Consider the following 27,820-nt stretch of genomic DNA (forward strand, 5'->3'; position numbering starts at 1 on the left):
CATTCCCCCTCGAGACCCCTCTTAGGACCCATCCGCACCCCCAGGTCCCCCCACAATGCCCCAGGACCCTCCCCAGACCCCACCCAAAGCCCCGGACCCCTCCCCAAAGCCCCCCCAGACCCCCCAGGCCCCTCCCGCATCTGTCCCCAGCCCGGCGGGTCCCGGTGGCGGCGGGGAACGGGGCGCCGCTCAGGGCTCGCCTCTGATTGGCCGGAGACGCGCAGGGAAGGCGGGCGTTACTGAGAGGAACCACGCCGTGATTGGTTTTTTGGGGACATGCAGCGTGGTCATTGGTTGAATCGGGTTGAGGTGCGTCGCTATTGGCTGGGAGCCCGCCCACGCGGCGGAGGCGGGTGATTGTGAGGCGAAAGCGGCAGAGGAGAAGCTGAGGTGGGGTCGGGGGGAAACTGGGGGGGTTTGGGGTGGGTCTGAGGGGAAAGGGGGGATTTTTGGGGGCATTGACTGGAAATAGGGGGGTGTGCGGTGGGTTTGGGGGGAACGAGGGCGTGTGAGGGGGCTTTGGTGGGTGTGAGGGGGCTTTAGGGAGCTTTGGGGGAAGCTTGAGATGGTCTGGAGCGTTCTCAGGTGGGTTTAGGGAGATCTGAGGGGAACTGGGAGGGTCTGAGGGTATTTTGAGAGGAACTGGGGTGTTGTGAGGGGATCTGGAAGGTTTTGAGGTAGGTCTGGGGGGAATTTGGGGGAGTCTGGGGGGATTAATGGGCCTGAGGGGGATTTGGGGCAGTCGGATGGATGTGGGGGGGTCTCAGGTGGGTCTGGGGTGAATTTTGGGGAAAACTGGGGGGAGTCTGAGGGTCCTGGGGAGGTTTTGGGGGTCTTGGGGAGTGGTTTTGGGTCTGGAGTGGTCCTGGGCCAACCTTGGGGGGCTGTGGGGGACCTGGAGGAGATTTGGGGTCCCGGGGGGTCTCAGGCTCACCCTGAACCGGGGTCTGGGGGTTTCAGGGGGAGGGGTCACAGCAGGGGTTCCCCCTTCAGGTTTTTGGGAGGTCTCCTATGGTGCCCCCTCCCCAAAAAGCTCCAAGGGCCCCCTGAAGTGGCTCCTGTTCCACCGGCCGGTGCCCCCTGATCCAGGACGGCCCCAGTGAGTCTGGGGGGATTTTTGGGGGCTTTTTTAGGGGATTTGGGGGAGGGTTTTGGGGATTTGGTGGGGGTTTTTGGGGAGAATTACTGGGTTTGGGGGGAGGTGTTACATGATTTGGGGGGGTTTTGTGGATTTGTGGGGTTTTGGATTTTGGGGGATTTTATTGTAGTTGTGGAGGGTTTCTTGGGGGGGATTTATTGAAATTTTCAAGAGTGTTTTTAAATTTTGGTGGGTTCCACTGGTATTTTGTGGGATTTGCGGGTGTTCAGAGGGTTTTTTGGGGATTTTGGAGGTTTTTAGTGGAATTTGGGGGGGGCTTTGCAGGTATTCCCGGATGTTGGGAAGGGCTGAGAGGCACCAAAATCTCCTTAAAATCCCCAAAAGTCCCTATAAAACCCACGACATCCCAATTAACTCTCACAAAGTCCTGTTAGAACACCCTAGAATCCCGATAAACGCCCACAAAATCCATTGAAATTTCAACAAATCCCCAAAATCCTCATTAAACCCCACAAATCCCTGCAAAAATGTCTGCAAAACCATAAAAAGTCCCACAACATCCACCCCAAGACCCAAAGAAATCTTGGCAACACCCAAAAAACCCCACAAAAACCTCCCAAAATCCTAACAAAAAAGGCTGATAGAATCCCCCAAAATCCAAACCTACCAAAATCCACAAACCCCCCAAAATCCCCAACACCCCCCAAACTCAGTGATTCTCTCCAAAAACCCCAATAATTGCCCTAAACTCCCAACAAACTCCCCCAGCCCACTGGTATGAACCAGCTGTGCTCCACATGGCTCCAGTTGCTCTCTTTCACCCTCACTTTTGTTCCAGTCACTCCCAGTATCTCCCAGTGTTCCCCAGTTCCCTCCAGCATGTTCCCAGTCACTCCCAGTATCCCCAGTATGATCCCATTTGCTCCCAAGCACTCCCAGTCACCCTCAGTTTAGTGGGACTCACTGCCAGTATGATCCCAGTTCATCCCAGGATAAGCCCAGCAGTTTCCAATGGCCCCCAGCATGCACCCAGTCACTCCCAGTCATTCCCAGTTGCTCCTAGCATGATCCCAGTTCCTCACAGCTGCTGCCAGTCACCCTCAGCACCATCCCAGTTTCTCCCAGTACATCCCATTTGCCCCAACATGGTCTCATTTGCTCCCCATAGGCTCCTGCTCACTCCCAGTGTGATCCCAGTCTCCATCAGTGTGATCACAGTCTGCCCTGGCAGTCTGATCCCAGTATTATATCAGTACAAACCCAGCACAGTCCCAGTCACTCCCAGTATGATCCCAGTATAATGTCAGCACAAACCCAATACAGTCCCAGTCACTCCCAGTATGATCCCAGCATAATGTCAGCACAAACCCAGTACAGTCTCAGTATGATCCTACTATGATCCCAGTACGATGTCAGTACAAACCCAGTACAGTCCCAGTCACTCCCAGTACGATTCCAGTATGATGTCAGTACAAACCCAGTACAGTCCCAGTCACTCCCAGTACAATCCCAGTATGATATCAGTACAAACCCAGTACAGTCCCAGTCACTCCCAGTACAGTCCCAGTATGATGTCCATACAAACCCAGTACAGCCCCAGGCACTCCCAGTACCATCCCAGTCCAGCCCAGTCCCCGGCAGCGCTGCCACTGCTGGGATCCCCCAGCCCTGGGTGCGTTCCCCCCTCCCGGAGGTGCCGAGAGGAGCCCCAAGGGCTGGCAGTGCCCAGGCAGGGTCCCCAGCAAGGCCCAGTTTGGATGTGCAGCCCCCAGTTTTCCCAGTTTGCTTCTCCTTTGGCCCGGGCCGGGTTCCCCCCGCCCGCAGCGGCTGGGAGCAGCCGAGAGCCCCGCGCTGCCCATCCCGACCTGTCCCGGCTCCATCCCCGCTCCTGCTGCGGGCTGCGAGAGCTGCGGGAACGGGGCACCGAGGGTGTCGCTGCTGCTGGGGGAGGAGGAGGAGGGAGGGAAGGGGAGGGATGGAGGGGGAGAAGGAGGTGGGGTTAGGGAGGGGGAGGAGGGGGGGGAGATGGAAGAGGAGGGATGAAGGCGGAGAGAGAGCAGTGATAGAAGCAGGGAAAGGAGGTGGGGTTAGGGAGGGCGAGGAGTAGGGATAGAAGGGGAGGGATGGAAGAGGAGAAGGAGGTGGAGATAAGAGAGCTGAGGAGGACAAGGAGCGGGGATGGAAGGGGAGGAGCGGGAGGAAGAGGAGGGACAAAGGCGGATCCAGGCTGGGCAGGCGGAACCATGTGCTCGAGCCCTGCCTGAATTCGCAGCCCCCACCTGTGGGATCATCGCCCCCCCCATCGCGCAGGTGAGCGGGGAGGGGGAGCTCGGCCCAGATATCCCGGGGGGATCCCTGGGTTGGGTTTTTTGGGGGGATGTTTGGAGAATTAAGAAGTCCAAGGCTGAGTGGAAAAGGCCCCTTGGGGGGACATCGGGAGGTGCCGGTGGTGGCTGCCGGCAGAGGCAGCCTGGAGGAGCAGAGCCCTGTGTCCCCCAGGAGCCCAAAGTGGGGAGCCCAGAGAGGGGGGAGCGCCGCCATTGGCGGGACCCTCAAGAGCTGGAGAGGGGCAGGGGGGACTCCTTGGAGCCCCTGCAGCCCAGAGCAGGGAGTGAGGGGAGAAGGGACCCGGGAGCCCAAACAGCCCCGGCATCCCAAAATAGTGAGAGCGAAGAGGGGTGAGCTTTAGGGATTGCTGGAACTGCCAGCAGCCTGGGGAGGGCATGCACCGAGGAGAAGGGGGACCCCCAATCCAAGTGTGACCCCCAGCAGCTGGGACAGGGGGGAACCCCGAACACCAGAGGGACCAGGGACAGGGAACTCTTTGGAGGCTTTTTCAGGGCTGAATTTTGGTGTTTGGGAGGTTTTTATGGAGCCCAGGTGGCCTGTGACTTATAGAGATGGACTTGGACAGAGGGACCTTCAAAATCCACGTGGTCATCCATTGTTTTACCCAAACCAGGATTTCCCATTGCCAGCCCCTGGGAGGCAGTGAGGAAGAGGAAGGTGCCCCAGGACACTGAGGCAGGTGAGGAGGAAGTCAGTGCCCCTTTCCCCCTCTGTCCTGCTCCATCTCCCAGCCCAGCACGGCCTCTGGCTGCAGGACAGCCCTGGGGGGATCTCCTTCCCCTTGCCTGTGCCACGGAGGCAAATCCCATCCTGTTTTTATCCCTCTTCCTCCAGAGCAGGAGCTGAGCATGGAGAGCAGGGAGGACAAATCCCCGGGGCAGAACCTGGTGGAAGAGGCCGTTTTGAGCGGCTCCACGGCGCAGGAACGCAACGGGGAGGAAAAGCCCCAGAGATCCCTCACGAGGAGGGGCTGCAAACGCAGATGGCGGGGATCTGAGGGGGAAAGAGCCAGCCTGGGCCGGGAAGGCGGCCGGAGATGGAGCCAGAGCTCGGAGCTGGTGCTCCATGAGCAGCTCCATGATGGGGAGAAGCCCAACACGTGTGGGGAGTGTGGGAAGAGCTTCAGGTGGCGCTCCCTCCTGATCAGGCACCAGAGGACCCACACTGGGGAACGGCCCTACGAGTGTGATCAGTGCAGGAAGAGGTTTCAGACCAGCTCCAATCTCCTCAAGCACCAGCGCACTCACACAGAGGAGAGGCCCTTCCGCTGCCCCGACTGCGGGCAGGGCTTCAGGCAGAATGACCATCTTGTCATGCACCAACGCATCCACACTGGGGAGAGGCCCCACGAGTGTGAGGAATGTGGGAAGAGCTTCAGCCGGAGCTCCAACCTGATCAGGCACCAGAGAACCCACACTGGGGAGAGGCCCCATGAGTGTGGGGAGTGTGGGAAGAGCTTCAGCCGGCATTCCAACCTGATCCTCCACCAAAAGATCCACACTGGGGAGAAGCCCTACGAGTGTTCTAAGTGTGGGAAGAGGTTTCAGACCAACTCCCATCTCCTCCAGCACTATCAGATTCACAGAGAGGAGAGGCCCTTCCAGTGCCCTGACTGCGGGAAGGGATTCAAGCACAACTCCACCCTCATCAACCACCAGCGCATCCACACTGGGGAGAGGCCCTACGAGTGTCCCCAGTGTGGGAAGAGCTTCTCACGGAGCTCTACCTTGACACAACACCAACGCAGGCACCGGTGAGGGAAGCCCTGCGAGTGCCCCGAGTGCAGGAAGAGCTTCGTGTGCTGCTCCAGCTCCATCCCCCACTGGAGGAGCCACATTGGGCAGAGCCCTGGTCCCCCACATTCCTGTGATCCATGTTGGGAACACACCTGGCTGCTTCTCCTTTTGGTCTGGCAATGATTTTCTTGTGCCTCATCTTCATCCCTTAAAAACACCATAAACATGGTTAAATAAATGAAATTGATCAAAGATATCTAAAGTCCCACCATTTCTCAGATGTTTGAGGAGGAATTTAGGATTTGGGGACACATTCTGTGTGGAGTGCACCTGTTGCTAAAAGGCAGGAATTTGATCTAACCCTTCTTGTGTTGCTAACAACTCCTCCCCTGGCCCAAACCCAAACTCCACCCCTGGCGTACCCTATAAAAACCCCAGGCCCTGCCTTTGCCCTGTTTTTTGGGGTCAGAAATGGATTCTGGAGATCTCTGAAACCAAGACCTGTCTCGTTTGTTCCCGGCACCGGCAGCTGCAGCCTCCCTGGACACCATGAACTCTGGAGAATGGGGGCAGCCAGTGAGGACAGGTCCTGGATTGCAAGATAAGTGTGTGTTGTGTTTGCCATCTGTCAGAGGTGGGGCAGTTATCTTCTGTGCATTGGGCAGTTTATCTCTTCCACAACCATTCCTCCCTCCAGGAGAGATCTGCTGTTAATGGGCCATTAATTTACAGGAGAGTGAACGTGTTTTTCACAGGCAGCTTCACAGAAACTGGAAAACGTGGGGGTTCCCAGGAGGGGGCACTGCTGATCCAGAGCATCGAGGTGCTGCCTGCAATCGTCCATAACCACCCCTAAGGAGCCTCCAGGGCTTCACCCTCCATGAGCTGCAGCAGTCGTGTCAGGAAAGGTGACAAGAGCCCGTGGAATGGTCCTTGTTGCAGGCAGATTAGCCACTTGCAGCTCTTCAAAACTCCCTCCTTTAAAAAAACGAAAAAACTGAAATCGTTCCTAAATGTGAAAACCACATTCACTCTCCTGTGAAAATGTAAAAAGTTTAATAAAGGACAGTGGGAGACCAGGACCATGGAGCAAAAGTTATTATGGCTGGGTGCATCTTGGCACTCAGCCAGGAGCACCCTGTTCCCTTTGGGGATCCCCCTGAAATACCTTTTCCCTTACACCAGCCTGTTGCATATTCATTGACCCTCATGCATATCCATAAACTACTTCACATCTTCCAGGAACTCTTCTACCTGGCCCCTCCTTGGGTCTGCCTTTTCAGAGCATGTGTGTTTCTTGGCTGTGGTTTTGGCTCCTTCTCTTTATCACCTCCAGTTTTGGGCCTTGGTCACTCTGCCTTCAGACAGGGAGTGCTGATAGTTGGCAGATCTGTGCAGGTGTCCTCATCCTGTGTGCACTGGATGTTATCCCATCCCAGCAGGAATTTTAACACAAGCGGCTATTTCATGAAGCTTAATTAACAACAGGAATAAAACCTATATGTTTATACCAAGTTGCTTTAACATCACACATATAAAATCCATTTTAATATCTGTGAAAAACCAATATTATAATATGTTTCTATAATATTGCCCATATCTTTCCTTACCCTTTTGTTCCCAAGCGTGCAGCAAGGAGTGAAAACTGCCAGCATGGCACGGGGTTGCTGCCATCTCTCTGTCACCCCGTGTCCCTCTCCTGTAAGAGCCTGAATGAGAGATGAGGGGCTCCAGGCAGCTCTCCAAAATGCAGTTTATTGTATCCAAGATGTTACAGCAGTCCAGGGTCTGGTGACAGAGCCTGTGCCTCCAGCTGTCAGCTCCAGCTGCAGGCAGGCCTGGAGATCCTTTAGCTTTGGTTACAGTGCATTATATACTCTGCTTTGCTGAGCATCTTAACACAGAAGAAACAATCTATACCTTTACTTTTATCTATAGCCTATCATAACTCCTGTAATTACCATATTCATGTCACTATTCTCCAATCACTAAAAGTTAGTACGTTAGTTTAAGCTAGAAGTTGTTTTTCAGTTTTCTTGCAGTGGAAAATTCAGAGACCTTTTTTCTACTTGCAACTTTGCTGACTTGTTTACCTGTGGAATCTTTTTGGTTGGTGAAAACATCTTGTTTGAGGTGGGTTTATCCTTTGCTCTAAGCCATAAAAACCACTTGTAAGTAGCACACCCTTTGCCTTAGTTACCCAGTAAGACTGGCTCAACAATTCTTCTATGTCAAAACTTGGTTCCATCTCTATTCCTTTTTCAGATTCTACATTCAAAAATCTTTCTGTCATGCACACATATCTGTTAAAGATTCTTGTCAAACTTTCATCCTTCCCAACACTCTGTGCCACTCTGTCTCTCTTTTCCTGAGGGCAGAACAAGGGACAGAATCCATCCAGAGGTGACACGGGAGCGCTGCTGTCCTCTCTCCGTTCTGTGTCCTCCTTTCCCCCCCATCTTTCCATGTCCCCCCTTCCCTGCCTGTCACTGCTGAGTCAGAAATGACACGGATAAATGAGTGACACACTCCATGCATCTTCAGAAGGCCAATAATCATCTTTATTAGGAAACCCATTTTTTGGTACTCGATCCCAATACAGGTGGACCTGATTGGTTATTTTACATTTCACATGATTGGCTAATTAAGAAAACCCCTTGGGGTAAACAATCCATGAGGAAAACAATTGTCACAAACACCACCTGCGAGGTTGTTCAGGATTCTTCATCTCCAGCTCCCTAATGTTTCCCAGACGGATCCATGGGAAATCTGACCTGGATTGTGTATCCACACCTACCCGGGAAGGTGACGGCCGCGCCGTCCCGGGCCCTCCCTCTAGAAATGGCGCTTACCACGCTGTTTAAGGTTCCCCTTTTTCCTGCCCAAGTCCTTTTCCTGTCCCCAACCTCCCCTTCCCCCCTGCTGTTGGAACCCAGGGCACAGGGAATTTCTCCCTGCCTGCCCTGAGAAGTCCTGATCCCCAGGAGAACACTGCTTTTAACTTTTGTCCATGGAGAAAGCTTCCAGGACTTTGGGAAGAATTGGGATCTATGAGTGTGTGAAAGAGAGAGTAGTGTAGTTTATCACAGGGTGAAAAACTGAGAGCTTTGGGTGTTTAGTCTGAGGGTGGATAGAAGACAAGACAGAGGATTTTGGGCATTGCCTGATCTCCTTCTTGTTCTTCATCTCCTCCATTTTCTGCTGTGTTGGAAGCACAGGGTGATTGGTTGGAAAGAGCTGCAATGCAGATGCTGAGTGGCAGACAAAGAATTAGTTACTGGTAGAAAGGTAAAAATAAAATGCGTTCTAAGAGTTAATTAGGCAAAATGATATTAAAAGACCTTGAACCTGTGTGTCCTGTGACTTTTGGTGCCTTCTCTTTGGACGCTAAGTCTGGTGTGCAGACGGCGTGCTGAACTTTTGGTAAGAGAAAAATAAACAACAGCCTGAAGGCCAAAAAAAGCAAAGGTCCCGTTTGTTTCTCAATCCTGGCACAGAACTTTTTAGGGGTGTCCCCATCAGGGGATCCTCGGGGGAGGTTCACACCTCCATCCCTCCCTTCCTCCCTCCCTCCCTCCCTTCCTGTCCCGCTGCTCAGCCCTGCTCAAAGCCCTGCACCCTCGCTACTTCACAAAAGGACCCAAAATTAACCAAAATCCACCCAAAATTACCTCAGAACCCATCCTGAGGGGCTCTGGGGGAAATTTGAGGGGCGTTTTGAGGGATTTGAGCAAACTTTGGCTGGGTTTGAATCCTTCACCCGCTTGGGCATCCACAAGGTACTAAAACCACCCAAAATTTCCTCCAAATTAACCCAAAATCCACCAAAAAGTCGACCCAACAACGAGGCAGCTGGGGGGAAAATTTTGGGATTTTGAGATTTGGGGGGGATTTTGGCTGGGTTTGAATCCTATGCAAAATTTTGTGTCCAGGAAGTACCAAAACCACCCCAAATCAACCTAGAATCGACCCAAAATTACCTGAAATTAACCCCAAATTACCTCCAAATCCGTCCTGAGAAGATTTGGGGGTATTTGGAGGGATTTTAAGGGAGCATTTTGAGTGGGTTTGAATCCTATGCCTACTTCTGTATCCATAAGGTACCAAAACCCTCCACAATCCACCCAAAATTACCTGAAATGAATGAAAAATTCATCCTGAGGGGGTTGGGGGGGAGTTTGGGTGGGGTTTGAGGGGATTTGGGGGTTTTGGGGGGGATTTAAGGGGGCTTTTTGGCAGTCATCATCATCCAAAAAACAACACCCCCTGCCAAGCTGAGACCAAACCCTAAGGACTGTGCCCCTCATGAAGAGGAGATCAAAGAACTGCTCCCTTTCTGGGGAGGTGATCAAAAGCCAGAGGAGACTGAGCTATTAACTCATTAAGTTAAAATGTATTCATTTAATCAAGTATCATCATTTCTGTAACTTTATCCTTTGTGATTAAGTGTCAAATGCTTTTCTATTCCTTGTTAATTTAGCTGAATAATTAATTTGGTTTTATAAACTATTAAGTCACATTTCTGATGTTATATATGAGGTCCCATACGTCTAATTTATAAAACCAGAAACTGAAAATTTAGCAGCAGTTTTAACTGCGATAAAATAATACAATCAAATAGAATCCACTAATTACAAAAGGAAATTTGGCAGTGGTTTGGATAAAGCATAAGCAAAACCGATCGATCGGGGTATGGGGAGGGCTTCCCACCCTGCCTGACGTTCAAAAGGCAAAAGGATCCAAACACAACTTATGTACTGTGGGCTAATACATATTCATCAATATTTTCCTGTAAATCTCCTCCTGTTTCTGATTCTTGAAATCAACATCACCACACTCACAGCGCATGCTCCCGCTGTGGCTAAGGGGGCTTCTGGCTCTCTGGGGCTCTTCCTGGAGGAAGGCTGACAGTCTTCCTCACTGTCCTCTGAATAACCTGGCAGGCTGTGCATGTGCCCCAAGTCCTGTGTTATGTAAGTAAGCACTATGCTCCAGTTAAGCCTTTTTATTTTATAGATAAGAACACTCTTTTATGCTCCCTGTCTGGAATTATCCCAATGTTATTCATGTCATGGCCGATCCTGTCCTGGGAGTTGTCTTAACTTCATCTTGATGCCAATTCTGACTCGGGAGTCTTCCTAACTTTTGTTCATCAAGGCCAATTCCAATCTCCTGTATCCTGTTTCCCACATGTATCATCTACAAAGAAACCCATCTGCTTCATACTATGAATCACATATACCTTTCCAATTTTCTTCCCAAAATATTGATATAATTACAATTTTGTTAGCACAAACCACATCCATTTATCACAATTTCCCCCATCTTCTCTCTGGATAATATTAATTCATGCTTTTTATTAAAGACTGAATTTTGGTATCTTCTACATCCCACAAATCCAGGTTTTCACACTCCCTCATTTCTCTTTTTGATCAAATTTGATACACGGTATTTTACCTATGCAGGAAATAAAACATGGTATAGACCACAATAGAGTCCAGCTGGTATAAACCACCAGATTTTGTTAGCACAAACATATCCATTTATCACAACAGGCCAAAAGCTTGGAAAAGGATGAAAGAAATGCTCCGATGACGACGATAACAAACAAAAACCAAAATAATTTATCTTTGACAGCAAATGAACATGGGCTGCCCTCCAGCCCCCTGAGCCTGGCAGGCCGAGCGGTGCCGTTCCCATGGCATGAGGTGCTGGCAGCCTGCGGAGAGAAACCAGAGAGCCACGGTCAGTGGCAGCAGGCTCCTGTCCCCCTGTCCTGCCATGGCCTGTGCCCGGGCCAGGCTGCTGGCTGTGCTCAGAGCCCAAACCTCCAGTCCTAGTCTCTGTTTTTAGAGAAGGGCAGCATGGCAGGCCATGTTCCACCTCCTCCGCTTAATCACGGCACAGCAACTCCTCAGCAGCTGCAAGAGCGGGATGCCCATGTGCCCGCTGCCGCCTGCCCAGAGCCCTTCTGCCAGCTGAGCTATGGAGCCGGGTGCCCACCTCTGGAGAGCTGCTGCCAGGAGAGGAGCCGATCCTGCACCAGGTCCTCGTCCTTCTGGAAGGGGCTGTCCCTGCAGACCGTGACCCCTGGGGTAGTGCTGGCACTGGACGTGCTCCACAGACGCTGCAGGCGCTTCCCCATCTGGTCTGGGCACCAGTTGAAATCCTCCTGGGAAAAACAAAGAACAATTGCATGGAAGTCAATTCAAAACAAGGCCTGGAAACAAGAAAAAGCACAAAGCCTGTCACTGTTTCACAGGCCTGAGGAGGGTCTGACCACTCAATGAAAGAATTAAACCTGCCCAAGGGTGGAGAAAATCCCCACCTTTCCTCTTGTAAACGCACCCCCCATCCACACGGATGGATGCTTTTGTCAGGCTGGCTGCCCCTGCCTCAGCCCGTGCCAGTCTGGCTGGCAGAAGCTGTCAGCAAGGCCAGCAGCCGGCTCCCCTTCCACAACTGCAAGCAAGGGATGTTGTTTCATATATAAATTTGTGTATGATTTTAACCTAATCATTGTAGTGCACATTACTAGTCTCCCTAAAATAGTATATAAGTGCTTTTATCCCACAATAAAATCGGATTCTGATCCCCGAGTCAGTCTCCCCGTCTCTCTCCATCGCCGACACTTCCCTGATAAAGAACTGTTATTCCTGCCCCCATGTTGTTACCTGAGAGCCCCCTTTAATTTCAAATTTTTAGCAATTGAGAAGGAAGGGGTTTACATTTTTCCATTTCAAGAAAGGCTCCTGCCTTCCTTAGCAAACACCTGTCTTTCCAAACCAAGACACAGGAGCCACCTGTATTATACATGCAAATACTTCACACGAAAAACCAAGAGCCTCAAAAAGGCAAAACAGCTTGGTAATTTGTAGAAAGTAACTCTGATCAAAAATAAAATGTGTGAATAGATTGGTCTAAAGATGACATTCACAATTTTCCTGGTGACATTGTGCACTGTACTGTAGCAGGGGACAGCCACTGGACATAGCCAGCAGGATAACTGGATATGCTTTTCAAACTTATTCTTAGTATTCATTGAATTATTCATTGAATTCTCATCCTTCTGTACACTTCAGCTCTGTTGTAAACTTCAGAGACATTTTTTCACAAGCTTCTAACAAGTTACTCTGGATCCATAATTCCTGAGACCAAATGGAGTCCAAATGCCAAGTGGGATTACTCTTTTCAAAGCCTGGAGTCACACAGAATGAAGCAGCACTTAAATCATCCTGTGCATCCCATACACATAACAGTCTAGTCACTGACCATCTGCAATAATTTTTTTTACTTTTGCTACAAATTACCTTCAAGAATAAGCTACAAATAATATCTTGATCTGGTTTAAATTCAGGGATTGCACTGCAATTGCCCAAAAAAATTCTAAGGGAACCTAGTGCTGTTGCAGTAATACAAGAGAACTGTAAGTGTGTATTACTAGTTGTTATTCATAATAGGCAAAAATGGCTCAGCTCAGCTTTGCAAAGCAAGAAACAAATCATGGAGAGTTGAAATGATGGAGTTGGGACAGTGTAGCCAGTCTGCTTTTTGTGAGAGATGCTCTTAAGCAGTGCCAGTAGTCATGTACTCATCTCCTATAACTTTGCTCCTTGTGATCTACTTTCCCCCTCTGCAATTTTTTCTGCTCTTTTTTTTTTTCTTTATTTTTTTCAGCTGAGTACCAAAAGGAAACACAGAACTGCAATGTTGCTACCAAAATAATAGATTTTTTTTTCAAAATAAAAAATACTAACAGCTTTTAGAAAACACATCAGAAGTGTTGGAAAGCATAAACAATACAAGATATTGAACAGGATTTTTACATAATACTACATCAGCCAAACAAATGGATAGTAAGGCTTGAGGAACAAGGATGTAATTAAAGTTTTATTAAAACGCTTCTTTTATTCTGTGTGTGGTAACTGTCATCACTCTGATGTAAATACTTCACCATCTATTAAAATTTTCCTAGGCTGTATTATTTTGCACTCAGCTATGATTTTTTAAATTTCTCTTGTACCCATCACTAAATTATCTGAGCACAATCTCCAAACAAGACAAATGGTAAAGTAGCAAAGGGCTGCAATAACTGAGCAGCCAACAGGATAAGCCACATTGGCATCTCTTGGCTCTGCCAAATCCTCTGTGAGTGCTTTCGTTTCTTTTCCACTTTGGTTTAAAATGCAACACAATTTCATTACTTCTGATGGCTCACCTCTGAAAGAAAAAGGCAGTAGCTGTTTTTGGTAGGGTAAGTTGCATTTGCAAATTGGCTTACCTCCTTGGCAGCAGAACTGCATTTTTTCTTATCAAAGCTGCTCCTCAGCTTGAGTGGGGAGAAGGCGCAAAAGGATGAGAGAGGCTGGTGGAGCTCTGATGGTCTGAGGATGCAATGGTGCAAAGAGCTGGAAGGTGAAATACCTTTTCTTGAGTTCAGGGTCATTAGGGAAAGGGAGTGTGTGCCCGAAAGCTCAGTCCTGTCAGCCATATACACCGAGTAAAAGGCTTTTTTCCTGCACTTGTGTGTGTGGCCAATGCCAAGGGATGGCAGCTCTTTCTGTTGTGGGGGCATTGCAGCCTCCAACTGCAGAGTATGCAAACAGAGCTGCATTGAAATGTGTTTTCCAGGGCTCAGTTTTGGGGCTGGTCCTGGTTAACTTCTTTATTGCCTGGTTAACTTTTTTATTGATGATCTGGAGATGGAGATTGAGAGCACCCTCAGTAAATTTGCAGATGCCCAGTTGGGTGGGAGTGTGGATCTGCTGGAGGACAGGAAGGCTCTGCAGTGAGACTTGGACAGACTGGATCAATGGGCCAAGGACAAGGCCATTGAGGTTCCACAAGGCCAAGTGCCACATCCTGCAGGTCACCAGCCGCCTCAGTGTGAGCCAGAGTGTGCCCAAGGGGGCAAGAGGCCAATGGCACCTGGCCTGGATCAGCAGCAGTGTGGGCAGCGGGACCAGGGCAGTGCCTGCCCCTCTGTGCTGGGCACTGCTGAGGCCACAGCTCGAGGGCTGTGTCAGCTCTGGGCCCCTTGGGAAAAAGGACATTGAGGGGCTGAGTGTGTCCAGAGAAGGGCAGCAAGGCTCACAAAGGCTCTAGAAAACATGTCCCATGAGGAGTAGCTGAGGGAGCTCGTTTGTTCAGTCTGGAGAAGAGGCTCAGGAGGGACCTCACCGCTCTCTCCAACTCCCTGACAGGAGCGTGCACTGAGGGGGGGCTGCTCTCTTCTGCTGGGACTGCACTGAGAGCCAGAAGAAGTGGCCTCACGTTGAGAGGAAATTCAGGTTAGACTTTAGAAAAAAAATTCCACTGCTCAGGTGTTCAGGCCTGGGAATAGGTTGGCCAGAGGGGTGGTGCAGTTGCCATCCCTGGAGGTGTTAAAGAGACCTCTGGATCTGACACTGGCAAATGGTTTAGTGGTCTGTGTTTGAAGTGTCAGAGCTGGGCTGACGTTGAACTGATGCTCTTCAAGATCTCTTTCACCTCTGACGGTTCTACAATTCCAAGCGCTTCCCGCCTGGCTGAGGGGAAGGCTCAGGGCTGTCCCGAGTCCGAGGGCGGCCGTGCCCTGACGCGCTGGGGCGGCGTCTCCTGAGGGGCCGGGCCGGGCTCTGCCCTCAGCTCCGCGAGATCCCAGATCAGCCCGGCGGGGCCTCCGCTGTCCTTCAGCCCGCAGATCCCACCCCTCAGCCCGGCGATCCCACCCCTCAGCCCGCAGATCCCACCCCTCAGCCGGACAGCGCTCGGCAGCGGGCACCCGCCTCGCCTCCGGGTCTGCCCGGAGCCACCCGCGCCACTGGATCACAGGTACCCGAGCCGTGCCCCATTTCCCCCCTCGGGACTCCCCAGCCTTCCCACAGAAGGCTGCTGTTTCATCTTTAGACTGTTGCCTTCCAACCCCCCTCCCCCCCTTATTTTAAATTTGTATATGTTCTTTCCCTTTTATATTTGGGCTGATCTGGAGTGCTTGCTAAGGCTTCAGAGGGGAGCTCTGATAACGAGCTGTAAATCACACACGGCTCATCTGAGGGAGGAGGGTGCGAGGGAGCTGAAATAGGCCAGGACAGCCCCAAGTCCTGTTCCACAGCGCAGCGTCCTCACGGCCTCAGCTGCTGCTGTGGGGTTTGGTTTCCACAGGACGCCAACAACCCGCACTTCTCCCCTCTGGGCTTTGCTCCCTGGGTTTCGAAGGATAAGTCCTGCCCAGGCTGGCTGGTCTACTGACCGTGCCAGCCATGTGCTCTGGTGCTGCTGAGCACACACATTGACAGATCTGCAGTTCTCCAGGAGTGGTTTCTGAGATTTAAAGCAATGTTACTGGGTTATTTTCCATAACTGATGGAGAAGAATTTTAGATGCAACATTTGCCAGCTGTTTGTTGAAGCAAATCTAGTTGTTTGTCTTTCCACCTTGCTCTGTGATGCAACAACCGAGGTGAGCTATTTGAATCTAATTAATGTAGGCTGGTTTATAAATACTATTTTGCGTACCTCCTGTAGGTTGCAAAAGTCAAAAAGATGCAGGTAAAGGTCAAGATGTGTCCTTGTATACATCCAGTTTTAAACCCCTTGTGCTTCTTATATTGCATAATTGTATAAACATGTATTAAATGAAACTCTTCTGAAAAGCAATTAGCTCCAGAGCAAACTCATTTTTACAGGCTTCCTTTTGTTTGGGTGGGTTGTGTTTTTTCTTAGGCTGGCAGGGTGGTGGCAGTAGGACAAAAAGAGGTGAGGAAGGCTGGCAAGCTTTTCCTTGTTGTGGCAGGGTTGGATTTGCAGGAAAATGAAATGCATGTCTGTTATCACTTCTGAAAGGCTGCAGGGAGATGACCTCTCTCAATTCTCCTCTCTAACGGAAGCAGCAAAGGAACGGGGCAATCAGTAACTCCCAAGAGAAAGCAGGGCTGGCTGCTTTCAATGGATGGATGCACAGTGATGACAAGGATTCTGCTTTGAGCCTTTGCTCCACTTAGAGAAGGAAAATGAATCCATTCTTAAGCTGCATTTGCCACTGATTTAAAATTTCTACCTGGAGCGAAGTAATTTTTGGAGAAATTGTAAGAGGTTACTGTGATGCTTGCATCAACCTTCTCTGTTTGGGACTTGGGGCATGTTTGAGGGAGCATCTTTGTGCCTCCAAAGCTGAATGTCACTCTGCTGCTCTGCTCTCAGAGGCTGCCCTGTGGGGTTTGTGAAGAAGCAATGCTGTGGGGTTTGGTGGGTTGCATGGTTCATGTAATGTGGCAATGTCTTTGGAGAATTTCAGTGGGTTCTCACTGTAAGGAACATGTCTCTGTGCTCACTGCCCTTGGTTTGGTCAGTGCTGCCAGAACAATGCTGATGGTTTGGTGGCTCCTTGAGCAGCAGGAGGCCGAGTGTTTTAGAGTGTTCACCCCCTAAGTAACATGACTTGGTCTTAGTGCCAGTTGTTGGCTGATGGCAAAGTTGGCCACTCTTGTAAGGAAAGTTGGATCAGCTTTGTTGTGATCAGTGACACAGAGCAGGGGATGTTCTTTACTGACAGTGCCCCTCAGGGGTAACATGGAATGACCTGATTTCTGCAGAATGTCCACTCTCAAAAGATGATCACCTGTTAGTTACAAATGCAGGGCTGTCATAAAAGACTGTATTTCCAAAGGAAAACTCTGCCATGTAAGAACGCATTCAACCGTGTGTGTGTGAGATGACAAAGTAAAAGCAGAAAACTGGGAAAAGTGCATTTTAGAAAAATGATGTTGTTTCTACTGCATATATTATAAACACTGCTAATCTGAACAGAACTGAAAAAACTTTTTCCTTGCTGTTGTAGAACAAGAACAGAGATTTAAAAAAAAGGAACACTCAAAAGGTGCAGATAAGTCAGTGTGGTAAGATATCTAATATAATTTGTCATTATAATCTGCATCAATTTTACAAAGTTTTAGTAGACTCTGATAGGCCTGTTATGGGGTGGTGAGCAGTTGGGAGAAGATGCTTTTTCCTAATTTCCACATTTTGGATACTGTATTGGATATGCAAAGGGTAAATCCAATGTCAAACCTGCACACATAGTAAAACACACCGTCACGAAGTCACATTTTTTGGTTTTAATTTGCTAATATTTATCCACATTTTTATTGTATTTTAACTTCTTTAAGAACCCTCAAACCTTGTAAGGGTTTGCTGTTAACAATACCTTCTGTCACTGTTAGAAATAATTATCATCTAAGTCTTTTAATGATACCCCAAAGACTAAGAAGCAGATTTTCCAAGTCTGTTTTCCCACCCAGGGTTGTGTGTAGGTGCCCAGAGAATATTTTGTGTTCTGTTTCCAACCACGTGACTGAGGGCTCTGCTGCTGTGCTGCATGGTTTATGTCTCCTGTACCTCAGTACCACGGAGCAGCCTTGTGCTCTTGGACTCTTTCCTTACTACTCCACAGATTTTCAACTGCACCCTGAATTTTATTTGCACTCTGAATACTTTAATGGCTGTGTATTTTTTACACTTAATGCACCTTGCAATTGTGAATTTAATATTTAGTGGTTTACATCAGACTTACTAAGAGTTACTAGTAATGAAAGGCCAGAAATATTAAAAGGAGGCTGTTACTCTGCAAAGGAACTCATGCTCAAATAACAAAGGATGGACAGAAATATTTCTAGGTTTGTTGTTGGTGGCTGAATAGAAGTGATGTAGCTCCATTTTGGCTCACTTCCCCCCCTTTTTTAAAATACACCTACATACTGCATTTTGACAGGTTTATTCTAATACTGACTAGATTAATAGAGAGAAAAGATAACAATTTAATGAAGCTTTTTGTGTTTGCTCCTCGATATGAAAACAGATCTGACCTTACTGCTGGAATGCCTTAAATCTCAGTTGGATTGCCCTCTGTCTCAGCAGGAGGCTGTGGTCACTGTCTATTCCATTTGCCAACAAAACAGTAAGAAAGGCTGTTCCTTAGAAACAATGCAGGCATTTATGTTCCCCATATATGCCAAGGAACTGGTGGGCACTGTAAAAATGTCTAAAGGACATAAGGCTTGAGATGTTGGAAAATCATAGAAGCCTTTCATTTTGCAGAGAAACAGAAGCAAAAGTTTTTCCTCTTGTAGGTGAAGCAAGCGAATACTTTGGAGGAATTGGTGGTTTGATGTTTAGAAATGACCTTGCCAAGTCGAGTGCTCATTGCATCGTAAAGGAAGCAGCTTTATTTACATTGGGGATTTTTCTAGAGAGTAATGGCAATAAAAATAACACTGTTTGTATTTCTGAGTGTGCTATGGCCCCCTGTCATTACTTGTGCTCCTGCTTTGTCTCCATTTTCTTTTGGTCTCACAAAATGAGACTACAAGATTGTCAGTTGGAGCAAGGGCAGGGAAGGTGCCCCAGTTGCCCTGTCCATCCCCAGATTTGATCTGTGCCTTGCTGACTTGTGCACACAGGGTGTCTTTAAGTTACCAGACAGCTGCACTCCCCCTGTCCCTCAGCAGCAAGTGTTCAGTGACTCCTGGATTGTTCCAGAGCTTGCCAGGGTCCTGCTTGGTGTAGAACTCACTGCAGGGGGAAGCCCTCAGGCACTTCATAGTCCTGCCCTGTCTCTGCTCCCCACATACTGGCCACAATTGAAACTTAATAATTTAGGATGATGAGTAGCTTACTTGAGGTTTTCACTTTTTGTTTTCAGTGTCTTGTCAACAGACACTGTTGACAAGTACACTGTCTTGTGTACTTCTGAGTTGCTTGAAGAACTCATTTTATTTTGAATTAAAAAGGATTCTGATGTGAACTTGAAAAGAATGTCTGTTTCTGTCATCTTAGTACTGGTGTCAAATAATGGTAAGTTGTTTTTTTTTTTCTGTGTTATGATAACTCTCCTTTTCTATTTGCCAATCTGCAGTCCAAAATTTGGAACATGCAATAAGCAATGTTGTGGTGAAGTGAATTTATAAAGATGAATGTTTGCATGTAACCGAACCTGAATTGTCGAAGTAGGTCATTGCTCACTGGGATTTCCTTAAACAGCAGAACGTGGTTTAGTTCTAAGAAGAGAGTTTGCAAATGCAAACCCATAGTTTATGAGAGTGTCTAGAAAGAGAGAGACATGGAAAGGTTATTTACCAATATGTTGATATGATTTTACATTTCATTCTGGGGAGGATATGTGCTTAGGAAAGGGAATGTATGTATGTAAATTCAACTTGCTGTTAAGATTTTGTCTGCAGTTGCATTTGTCTCTGGAGTCTTGTGTGTGTTCTCTTTTAGAAAATGGGCAAACCCATGTCAGAGACACAGGCTGCATCAGCCTGCTGCTGCAGTTGTTCAGGTGAACAGGGTTGCAATTCAAACAGACAAATAGTAGGCTAGTTAGCAGCTATGTTTCCTTGCCTGTCTGGGCCTTGCTTGCATTTCCTTAACAGAACAACTCTCTCCATGTCTGAGAAGAATCTGTCAGCTGAAAACACTGATCCCTGCTATCAGCTCTGGTCCTCAGTGTGCAGCACTCTCTGTGCCTGTGTCAACAACCCCCAGAACGGGACGTGTTGCTCTGAAAACTGTGGAAGAAGTCCAAAGATATTCTCCAAATCGGTAACACTTTGGTTTCATTTTTACTGTTCAGCTGAAGTTGATTTCATTGCGTTTTGATTTGGGGTAATTTGTTTTTACTTTTCTAGAAGATAATCAGAACATTTGCTGTGGGGTTTTTCCCTATGCCAAAGGGTGGCTCGAGAGTTGCACAGAGCCTGGGATAGTTCGTCCCATCTGTTCATTTCTTGGTCTCACAGTTGCAAACAACTGGAAGTGCAGCTCAACCTTTACACAGCTTTGAATTTGATAAAAGGAAGTTTAATTCAAGAGGTAAATGGGTTTTTCTTTCTTGTCAATCTCTACAAAGTCATTTGCTGTTCTTCCCACTTTTACTCTGACCACTGTACTCCACCATCTTTACTTACACTGTGCTGTGCTCAAGTCCACAAATAGCCACAGTCTGCTTACATTTGATAGGGTCAGTAAAACTGCTGGGAGCTGTTCTGATTAAAAGTGTGTCTAAATTGAAGTCCTTGTGACATGGCTGAAAACAATGACTTAGGTAGAACTCAGGCATGATGTTTGCCATTTGTGTGCACATATCAGGGTCATGTTTTCCTGGAACTATTTTATATGCAGTTACTGCAATTCTTGAGATTAATGTATCTCCAGCTTCTGTTGTAGAAGAAATGTAATGACTGACACATGCACAGAAAAACTCTGATGGACTTACTTGGTGAAAAGCTAAAAGAATTTGCAGACTCTGTTGCTTAAATCACATTTTTTTCTTTTTTCCACTGAGCAGATGTGCAGAAATCTTTTGTTTCTATTGGAGGATTGGATACATTAGCCAAAGCTCTCCTTGAGCTTATGCCTGATTCCTGTTTGTGTCACTCCAGCATGAGACTTGCAGTGGTAGTAACAAAGACTCTGAATGCCTGTAATGCTACTAACTGTGAGTGGAAAGACATTTTTGATCTATGGCAATTTTAAAATGCTATTTTTAAAGTCTTGTGCTGGTGGAAAAGTTGCAGAAATGAATGCTTAAAGGCAGTTAAGTTCTCCACATCCCAGTGGATGTTGCGATGCTTTTTAAAACTCAGAGGTGTAAGTGGGGAGTGATTCAGTTCATCTGAGGTGGATTACTGTCCCATTGTTGCTCAAATAAATGCAGTGAAATTTAAACCCAACTGAAAATTAAAATTGAGATGCTCCTGCCCGTGCTGGGTAAGTAAAGCTGAGCTCTGGGCCTGGATTTGACCAGTCAGTTTGGATCCTGGAGTTATGCCTGTGGCTGAATAATAAATTGTGTAGCTTTAGGAAGCTTTAGTCATTTAGAGGTGGAGCTGAATGGACGTGGTGTTTGTGCACAGCACACTCTGCTCTGGTTTGCTGGCCGGGTACTGCTCTCCTGATGAGGTTTTGTGTTTTCCACAGAAGGTTTGCAGAAACCTGAGATCCTGACGAGCCTGTGCTGTGGCCATGGTTGCTGTATCTCACACTTCTGCCATAAGAGCTTCAAATGGAAGTTCCCAGAAGTTGAAAAGCATCAGCCTGCACTAGTTGTGAGGGTAGTTTCAGCTCAGTTGGGTGTGACAGGACTGGGCCTCAGCGTGGATGCTCTAGCAGTGGTGTTGCCAGTGCCAGGAAGGGCTTGCCCCCTGCTCTTTTTATGGCAGATACTCTGCGTGTCAAAGCTTATTCAACTCTCTCTGGCTCCTGCTGGAGCTGATCAAGGACATGGAGAAACTCAGCAGGGATCTCCAGAAGCTGCACAGTGCAAAGCCCTCCTCATTCATCAGATCTTCTGCCTCCTCTCCGTGGAGCACAGGCTGGGAGGATGGGCAGGACTGGATTTGGGAGCAGCACAGGAGGGGTGGGGTAATCTGAGCTGTTCAAGGTGGAGCAGGGCAGGGCTGAGCAGGCCCAAGGCTTTGAGGGCTCTGTACAGTTCCCTCCAAACCCAGCATTTGATCCTTGGATAATTCCTGTACACTCACAATTGACTTTCTTTTCCTTCCAATCATTTTAACCAACAGCTGCCATGAGTGTTGTCTTGGCAAAGTATCCCACTGTGTCAGAGCTGCTGAAGCTGCTGTCCAATGAGACACTGAGCACAGGAGAAAAAAATCAGTATTATTCTAACAATTGGACACTGTACTGAAGTTTGTGGTAAGATTTGCTTTTTCTTTTTCCTGTCTGTCAGCTTCTCCTAAATTCTCATCCACTGACTCCTCCTGTGGTGTCACTTCATCAAGACTGGAACACGAGAGAGAGTTCAGTTAAATAATACAATGTCAGTATTTGGACAAAAAGTTTTCTAGAATGTTCCATTTTTAAATTTTAAAGCTTGTTAGCAGGAAGTGTCTTAAGTAGCTTTGAAAAGTAGACTCAATATGCAAGAATTCAGAGCTGGGCTTAGGTGTCTCAAGGAATAATTAATCCAGACCTGAAAACTACTACAATCCAGACCTAGCAAATGGGTTGTCTTGAGCACCCTTTTCATGGTCCTTGGCACATACAGCTTCTCTCCACTGCTTACAAGGCCAGGAATATTTGTAAAAGCCATGTAAGAGCATTGGTTTCAAGACACAGAAGCAGTTGGTGGCTCTGAAATGGTTTTGTCGTGTTCCTCAGGGCTTGCCCAAGCTTATCTGGCACAAATACAGCACTTCAGTTGGTATTTTGTGGTAGTGCAAGCAAAGAGAAAGGGAAATTCATTTGTACTTGTGGTGTTTCTCATGTATGTTTAGAGAAACAAGAAAAAGACCTTGTGTTCAGAAAGTTTGATTTTTATCCTCTGAGTGCCAATAACATGTTCAATAATTAGCTCAAGAGGTCATAAATTTATTTGAACAGACATTTTTTCATTAAGAACTAGTGAAACAAGACTTAATGGAAAATGTCTTTTGAAAAGAAAAATTATTAAAAAATTATTTCAACATAAAAAAGGTTTTTCTTCAAATGCCAACACTGTCAAAATAAAAATGGTAAAAGTTTTTATTTCCTTTTTTTTGTTAAGTTTAAAGAAGAAAGAACTATGTTTAGCAATTATCCATTATATGATTCCATATGGGAATGAGAGCACAATAAATATTCAGCCAATGACAGAAGAAATGAGGAGGAACAGATTGGCTAGACCAGGCTTAAGCTACTAATTTTATTTTGCTAAATAGAAACCTTGAGATTTTGATATTTCTGCATCCCAGGCCTCACAGAAATGTTGCATATCTACTCCAAGAGCAGGTCGTGAAAGAGAAGAAAAACAGGAGTCATTATTCAAATGTTTTGAGCCACAATTAAATGAGCTTGGAACTCCATCGAATAAGTGGTCTCAGTCCTTCAGTTTTCTTACAGCAACCTGAGTTCTGGTCACATCATCCTGTGGGATGTAAAGCTCTCCTGCTGTCACTGCAGCAGGCTCGGGTCTGGAGTGAAAATCTCTCTTTCTGCAGAAACTTGCAGAGAGTTGCCAGTATTGGCCCCTGCAATGACTGTAAGGTGAAGGTGTGTGGGGCTGAAACCAAACCTTTCCTTTTCCATGTCCTGTTCTAGAAGAGAACCAGTGTGAGCTGCCTCAGAACAATGGTCTGCCACTCATGATTCAGGTATTGACAGAATCTCAGGACGAGGAGCTCATCAAAGCTGCTACTTTTGTGCTGCAGAGCTGCAAACAAATGAGTAAGCTTGCTGTGACTGCTTTAAAAAGCAGAGGGATTGTTTCCATCTCTGTGTTCTGCTGATTCCCCAAGTGATTTTAACTTCTGTGGCAGCTTTTTTTGTAATTCTGTATACTCCAAAAGATGTTTGTTTTCTGCACAGAAAGTTGCCTATTTGTCTTTAAGAACTGACTTAGGCAGAAAAAAAAAGAAGTAAAAATTCCAAGAGTGTTGCAAAAATGCATTTGTGAAACCTCTCCATGTAGGGCCAGTTCTTAAAGCTTTCCCATCTCTAAATTGTGTGGAAAAGATCAACATTGTCATTTATCACCCAGGGGATACTTTCTTCCTGGGGGTGTACCACTAGAGGGAGGGAATAAACCAGGAGATAATCAAGCCTGAAATCACTGTGTCTGCACTGATTTCCAATCTGAAGAAATCTTGATCTTTTTTTTCTAAAGTAGGATGTATTTTTGGGCCCCCTGTTTCAGTTTTTTATAAATTATCTGTACAATCCCTCCCATGAAGCAGAGAGACCTTGTCCTCTAATCTCTAGAGCATGGAGGGTGTGCAGTTGCTAATTAGGAAAAAACAAACCTGTATCTCCATTTCTGTGCTGCAGGCACAACAGAGATGTTTGTGTCAGATTGAGGTGTGGAGATTTGTAGTGTCCATTACTGTGGAGTTGTTTTTTTAAAAAAGCAGTGACTCGTACTGGTGAAGAACCCAGAGTTAATTCAATGAAAAAGCTTTTTTTTCTTTCACAGCATCATTGTGGAAACAGTTTGTAGGAACTCTAATTGCAAGTTCACCTTTTGTAACAGCAGCTTATATTTCAAGTGTGTTAACATTTATGTAGAAATCTTAGTTTTATAAAAATTATAATTTTGCATTAAATTATTGGGGCTGTCCCTTAGCATACAAAAATGTAATAAATGCTTCTTAAATGTTGTGTTTACATGATAAAATTTTATTTATTAATGTTGTTTTATATTTTATAAAGCTGAACAGTTGCTCTGAAATGATATGATAACTCATTAAATGTGAACAGTGCAGAAGAATTGGATATGCAAGTCAGAAAAAGATGTCTGCAAGATAGCTGGAAGAAAGCAAAAGTAATTTTACACAGAATAAACTCAATTGAAAAACAGCATGATGAGGTTGGCCTACTTACCGAAATGGGATAAAACTAATCACATCTTTCCAGAGTTTAAGGAGCAAGCAAAAGTAAAGCCTTAAGATAAGTTCAATGTGAGCAAAAAACCCAGGAAAAAACGTTGAATTTGTGTGAAACGACAACCTGCAACATTTATCAGTATTGTAGATCAGCCTGAGTTACAGATGTGCAGAGAATGGAGGCATCTGTATTGTAGGAAGTATTCTAGTTTCCTGTAAACCCAGATTTTCTATAAGCTAGAAAAAGAAGTTGAAGTAATTTGTAATTGCTAGACATTCAAACCTGTAATTTTAATATTTGGGTGCATGAAATGCTCAGGATTGTATGGCTGTGGGAACTGATTTACTGATCTACCCCAAATGGTGGATATTTTTTATATATATATATATATATATATATAACCTCCCCTCTCCTAGAGAATGTTTTAGTAGTAGAGGTAGGTAATGACTGAAGGAGGCGTGCAATGACATGGATTTTTTTCCCCTTCTTTTCAAATTAATACATACTGCATAAAATAAAGTATCTTACTCTGCTGCCAGGTTGGTATGCTCTCATTTCATCCACTGACAGTCTGGTTTCCTTTCCAACCTGAAAGATCATTTCCTTTTTTATGTCTTTCAGGACATGATTGAGACTGGTGGAACAATGAAAGCTCTGCTTTCCAAAATAAAAGACAAGAAACCAAGGATGGTAAGAGGTAGAGCCTTTTAAGGTACAAGGATAAAGCCACTAACTAACATCTTCAAATCATTTGGGTCAATAGGCAGTGTATGCTGACAGGTGCTTGTTTGGCTTGAAGTTTGGAATGGGAGGAAGCAAATGCAGGAAGTAATCCTTATCCAGCTGCTGAAAAATTAACTGTTTCTTCAGCTGGGAAAGGGACCAGGGCACTGCCATCTTCACTGCTCAGATAATTATAAAAAGGTTTTATGGCTCTTGCCATGCAGTCATCAAGTCTGATGGATTCCCTGTTTCTTACTTTATGTTTGAAGGAAATTAAGCTCTTTCCATAGCTTTTCTAACACCACTTCAGTTGCCTCCATACTGGAATGACACCACTCAGAATATTTCTTCATACTGTCAACCATAGAGGTTTTCAGAATCTGAGAGTCTGTCAGCCCTGGGAAGATGACTTCAAGTAGCATTCTAGATCTGCTTTTAGTAGATCTCAAAAGAAATTGTGTGGAATATCCCTGTGTCTGTCAAGTAACCACAATGCTCTGTAAAAACAGTTGCTTTAAGCATCAGATATTCAGACAGTCTTTCTAGAGACTGTCCAGGAGGTTCTCAGGTTCTTCTGAAGTGCACAGGAAAAGCAAGAATAGATATGATTTTGCAGAAGAAATTGTCCTTTTCTCCCTTCCCCCGACTAAAATCATTACCAGCCACTTGGACATGCTTCCCCCTCTGTGCTATTCTAGTGTGCATTGCTGCATGGAAGGGAAAAGATCTGAGACACGGGATTGAAGGGAACTGAATACAAAGTCGAGCCACTTGGACAGACAGATCAGAGCCTTTGCTTCTCCCTCCGCTTCAAGGCTGAACACTCCTTCTTTCTGTGCAATCATCTCACTGTTTTAATTGAAGTGCATGATTTTAGACACTTATGGGAAGTGTCGAGAGCCTGGGTTCCCCCCCCGGCTCCGCCTTCCTTGTGCAGGAGCAGCCCGGAGCTGGGGCCGAGGCCCCGGCGATATCGAGCGCTGCCGCTGTGGCCCGTCACGTTCCGGGCCCCGGAGCGGATTCCTCCCCCTCCGGCCGGGGACCGAGGGGGCAGCAGGGCTGGAAGGAGCGGGGGCCGAGGCCCGCCCGGCGTCACCGCCCCCGGCCCGGCCCCGACAATCGGGTGCTGCGGTTGCCGGGGAACCGCGGGCGCGGCCACAGCGGCTGTGACGGCGCCGCCGCCTCAGTTGCCGCAGAGCGCGCTCCGGGCTGGTTGTTCGCAGCCTGGGCTCGTGCAACGGCTGCACTCAGCGATTCACTCGGGGACTTTTTCACAGAGATTGTCTCTGCCAGCGAGCCCTGGACTCGCAGGGCATTGGTCTCTGCCAGCGAGGAGTCCTCAATTTCATTTGAAGGTAAAGATTGATTGTGCTTTTTTGTTTTGTCCCATCTGTGCTCTGAAAGAGAATTCCAAAAGGAAACAGAGGATGGGATAATGTGCAGCTGAATAGATGAACGATATATGGTCTACTGATGGTGCTTTTTTTCCACTGAAGAAATGCAGAATTTCCTAAATGTAGTAGTCTATAGGCATTTTTTTTCCCTATAGTGATGACTTAAACTGCTTAAAGGTGAATGAGTTCTACTCAGGTGTCTGTGGGTTGTTATGGTCTGGTTCTTAAAATTATTAGGGAGATGCTCCTGAATTAAGGTGCAAACAGGACCATATGCCAAAGTCAATTGTCTGGATTTGATGTAACAGCAAATGTGAGGAAGAGAGAGAGAGAGAAATAGAGAAGGGAGTTGGGGAGGGGGAGAGAAAGAGAGTGACCAATTAAATAGAAAGTAGAAAGTATCACCATTGCGTGGATCTCACTGGCATTCCATGAAATACTCTTCTGGTCTTCTCTGTGGTGAGGTGTCACAAAACATGAGACTCCAATGGATTCATGCAGATTTGGGCAAGGTGGGACTGCCCAGGTTCCTGCCTGGGGTGGGGCAAGTTGGACTCTGTCTCTTGCTACTTTCAAATAAGATAAAATCTTTAGCACCAGTATATCCTTTTGAGCCTGCTGTGAATTGGGTTGTGGATTTTCAGATCTGTTGTGTTCCTTTGCATGCCATGCAGTCACCTGGTGCAAGGCCTCAGGAATGGGTCTGGGGGCACTCTGGAGGTCTTTGATGGGTTCTGACACCCCGTCAGCTGCCCCTGATGGGAATGTCCCCTGGATGTGGCCTTCTGGGGCTGGGGGGTTTTAGAGCTGAGCCAGTTTGTCTGAGGGAGGATGGGTGTCCACTGCCCCTTACCAGAGGTTGTGCCACACCCCCAAAATTTCCTCTTTCCCCCTATGTTGATGGGAGGTTTGTGTGCAAAGCTGGCCTCAGCAGATGAGTCTGTAGCTATGACTTCCCCAGCCTGAAGGCAGAGAGAGCTGATTTTCAGGACAGCTGCTGGGTTTGGCTTGGTTGTGGATACATTTTTCTCAATTAGCCTTGTTTAGTTCTCCCCAGACCTGAGGTAGCAGGACCATAGTGTCACCTTGATCTTGTCTCAAGTTCCCTTAGGTGGCTTAACTCACAGTCCCAAGTTTGAATAAGGAGGCATTTTCAGGGAGGGG

The 27,820-nt window shown here is 47.1% G+C and overlaps 1 protein-coding gene across 1 annotated transcript in view; it reads left to right on the forward strand.

Annotated features, from left to right (window-relative positions):
- The first annotated feature begins 4,285 nt into the window (after positions 1-4,285).
- The window catches only part of LOC132334720 (zinc finger protein 883-like), a 156,559-nt gene continuing 133,024 nt past the window's right edge, over positions 4,286-27,820 (forward strand). Inside the window, exon 1 of the mRNA XM_059860809.1 lies at positions 4,286-5,194. Within this exon, the coding sequence (XP_059716792.1) occupies positions 4,297-5,194 (898 nt within the window). The 5' untranslated portion in view covers positions 4,286-4,296. The remainder of the gene's footprint in view (positions 5,195-27,820) is intronic.

The sequence above is a fragment of the Haemorhous mexicanus genome, chromosome 16, assembly GCF_027477595.1.
Source record: "Haemorhous mexicanus isolate bHaeMex1 chromosome 16, bHaeMex1.pri, whole genome shotgun sequence".
Taxonomy (NCBI): domain Eukaryota; kingdom Metazoa; phylum Chordata; class Aves; order Passeriformes; family Fringillidae; genus Haemorhous; species Haemorhous mexicanus.